This window comes from Galeopterus variegatus, unplaced genomic scaffold, assembly GCF_000696425.1.
Source record: "Galeopterus variegatus unplaced genomic scaffold, G_variegatus-3.0.2 Scaffold1461, whole genome shotgun sequence".
Classification (NCBI taxonomy): domain Eukaryota; kingdom Metazoa; phylum Chordata; class Mammalia; order Dermoptera; family Cynocephalidae; genus Galeopterus; species Galeopterus variegatus.
The window spans coordinates 143,005-145,696 of record NW_007727572.1 but is presented as its reverse complement, the minus strand read 5'-3'; the positions used below and the strand labels follow the sequence as shown (position 1 = coordinate 145,696).

Genomic DNA, 2,692 nt, shown 5'->3' with positions numbered 1-2,692 from the left:
CACACCTCTCACAGCATTGGACAGATCATTTAGGCAGCAAATTGACAAAGTAACCATTATTCTTTCAGAGGGAGAGAAGAAATCTAGGGTGATTGTGGGGGAAGGGGGGAGAAAAAGGGGAATGGGGAGGGATTGGACAAGGGGCATAAAGAATAATTACGATTTTTAACAATATATATGCTAGTACTACTGATTTGATCAACATATCTCAATGTTGAACCCCAAAAATATGTATAATCAATTTTGATTCAATACAAATTTTAAGAAATAAAATAAAGGAAAATAAAAAGAAAAAAGTCTATCATAGTGACAATATCGCTAAGAGAAGATGAAACAGAATATGAAAAAATAAAATTCACGATTTATTTCTTTGTTATACAAAGAAAATTAAAAGTGGTCCAAGATATCTCAGTCCATTTCCTATGTTTTTTCTGCCCTCATAACAAAATAATAGGAAGCTAGATTATGAGTCTAGCTCGGGGTCAAGTTTTTCCACTTTAATGATTATCTCCGGAGCTAACACAGCGGCCCCAGCTTGTTGGTTCTCTGCCTCCGACTCGGACAACACTTCTTCCTTTATTTTTACAGGCTTATTACTGGCCTCCTCCTCTTCATCTGAAGATTCATCGAGCTCCCATTCATCATCTATGTCCATTTCAAATACTCTCACATGACGGAGATTTGAGCTTAACTAAAGAAGAAAAGGCATATGAGCTATTTTAAAATTAATGGCTTAACTAATACATTATATGTAAGGAATTAGAAATCAGAAGCTTGCATCAAAGAACTGGTTTTTAGAACAGTTATATTCCCATCAGTTTACAACAAAATCACTAAACTCAGTTTTCATTCTGTATAAAAGAACTTCCACATACAATGGTGCCAAATTTCATGAGATTATTATAATCTAGAATTATTACTAACTATGTAGTATGCTTTCTCAGAACAAAAGAACTAAATAGCTAAGGCCACAACATGATCATGATCAATAAAAGCTATAAATCACAAAATGTTTGTACAAAAGGATCTTATATATCATGTATTTGATGAAAGCTCCACAGGAACAACATCACTTTCCACTGTTTCTCTTAGTGAACAATCTGTAAATACTTACCACACAGGACACTTTTCGAAAACCATTCCCAGCAACATACTGTGCTTTCATACTTTCCAGTAATCTCCAATGCTTCTCGAAATGCATGGTACGTGTGGGGATAGCAGTATATTGTTCATCTAGCCTAAAGAGGGACAAAAACCAACGCAGGAATAAAAAGGCACCTTCTCCTCCTGTTTGACTAGCGGTACTATCAGGGTCAGCTATGGGTTCCACTTCTACCCATATTCTCATCTCCTATATGATTCTAGCAGCCACTGTCTTAAAAAGTTGTGATATTATATTCTATAAAAATACTGCAATTCCAAATAGCCAGGATATCATCTTAGCAAGTTTTTGATTCCCTTTCAAGGAAAGTAAATGGACACATTTTTAAATTAGAGAAGGGATCTGGTCACTTAAATCTCAGTCAACCAAAGCCATCTCTTGGCACGGGCCGTGTACTCTCCACATGGGTACTGAGGACCCAACTCTGGAAAAAAAATTCTGAAGGCAAATCTAAAATAAATTTAGATTATTAAGCCAAACTAGGGTTAATGCTCTCATTGAAAATATAACTAAAAGAAGTCTCATTCTCCACTCCAAATAATTCCTGGCTTTGTTGCAGCAAGTACTTCTTGATATTCTGCTAAAGTGAAGGGGCTGAAGAGCTACTAAAACCACCATTTTTTACTAATAAAAATTAGGAGTATTTTTGCTCGGTTAACTCTACAGTTATCCCTAGTAACTAGATAACCATTATCTAGTATACCTAAAAAACTGGAATCTATGATGTACATTAAAAAACATTTAATTGTTATATCAGAAAGACAATCTTATTAATGAGTTAATTACCTTGTAGAGTAAGTCCCAGTGAATTGATATTCTGCAGAATCTTCACTGTTATATACTAAAGACAATGGCAACTGGACCAAGAGTCTATCTCTTCCTTCACGTCCTACAGTGTCTTTAAGAACTACTGTTACAGTTTCATCATCATAAAACTGTGCATCTAAACAACTGTAGGTGCTAGAATTAAAATAAGTTTTGTTATATCAAATATGATCTTGATTTAGAAAATCCTGTGTGCAGCAAGCAGAAAATAAATTTTTAAAATTAAGTGACATTCTGTACAATAACATTTAAAATATATCACCAGTTTGTACTAAAATCAGTTATCTTTGCACTGATTATTTACAAATATAACTAGGCCTTAAAAATTTTTCTTTTCTCACAAAAAAAGAAAAATCTGTGAGGCTGGTTCACAGTTCTAAAAAAACTCTTGACATCAATAGTTAGGCCTTAAGCCTATGGAAATTCCATGAATAACACTTCATATATGAGGGTACTTCAAAAAGTTCATGGAAGTTTAGTATTTGATGGAGTTTAGATGTGTTGTCCCCACCAAAACTCATGTGGAAATTTGATCCCCAATGTGGCAGTGTTGGAAACTGATAGAGTCATGGGGGCGGATCCCTTATGAATGGATTAATGCTCTCCCGTGGGGGGGGGGGTTAATGGGCGGGTTCTTGCTCTATTAATTCCCACGAGAGCTTGCTGCTTAAGGAGACCCTGGGGTCTTCTCTCTCTCTCTCTCTC

The 2,692-nt window shown here is 35.4% G+C and overlaps 1 protein-coding gene across 3 annotated transcripts in view; it reads right to left on the bottom strand.

Moving 5' to 3' along the window:
- Positions 1–341: 341 nt before the first annotated feature.
- Positions 342–2,692, bottom strand: part of ANAPC4 (anaphase promoting complex subunit 4) — a 41,536-nt gene continuing 39,185 nt past the window's right edge. For all 3 annotated transcript variants that reach the window (XM_008577208.1, XM_008577209.1, XM_008577207.1), the window contains 3 exons: positions 1,949–2,122; positions 1,115–1,238; positions 342–691 (listed from right to left, as the gene is read on the bottom strand). In XM_008577208.1, the coding sequence (XP_008575430.1) occupies positions 464–691; positions 1,115–1,238; positions 1,949–2,122 (526 nt within the window). In that variant the 3' untranslated portion in view covers positions 342–463. The remainder of the gene's footprint in view (positions 692–1,114; positions 1,239–1,948; positions 2,123–2,692) is intronic.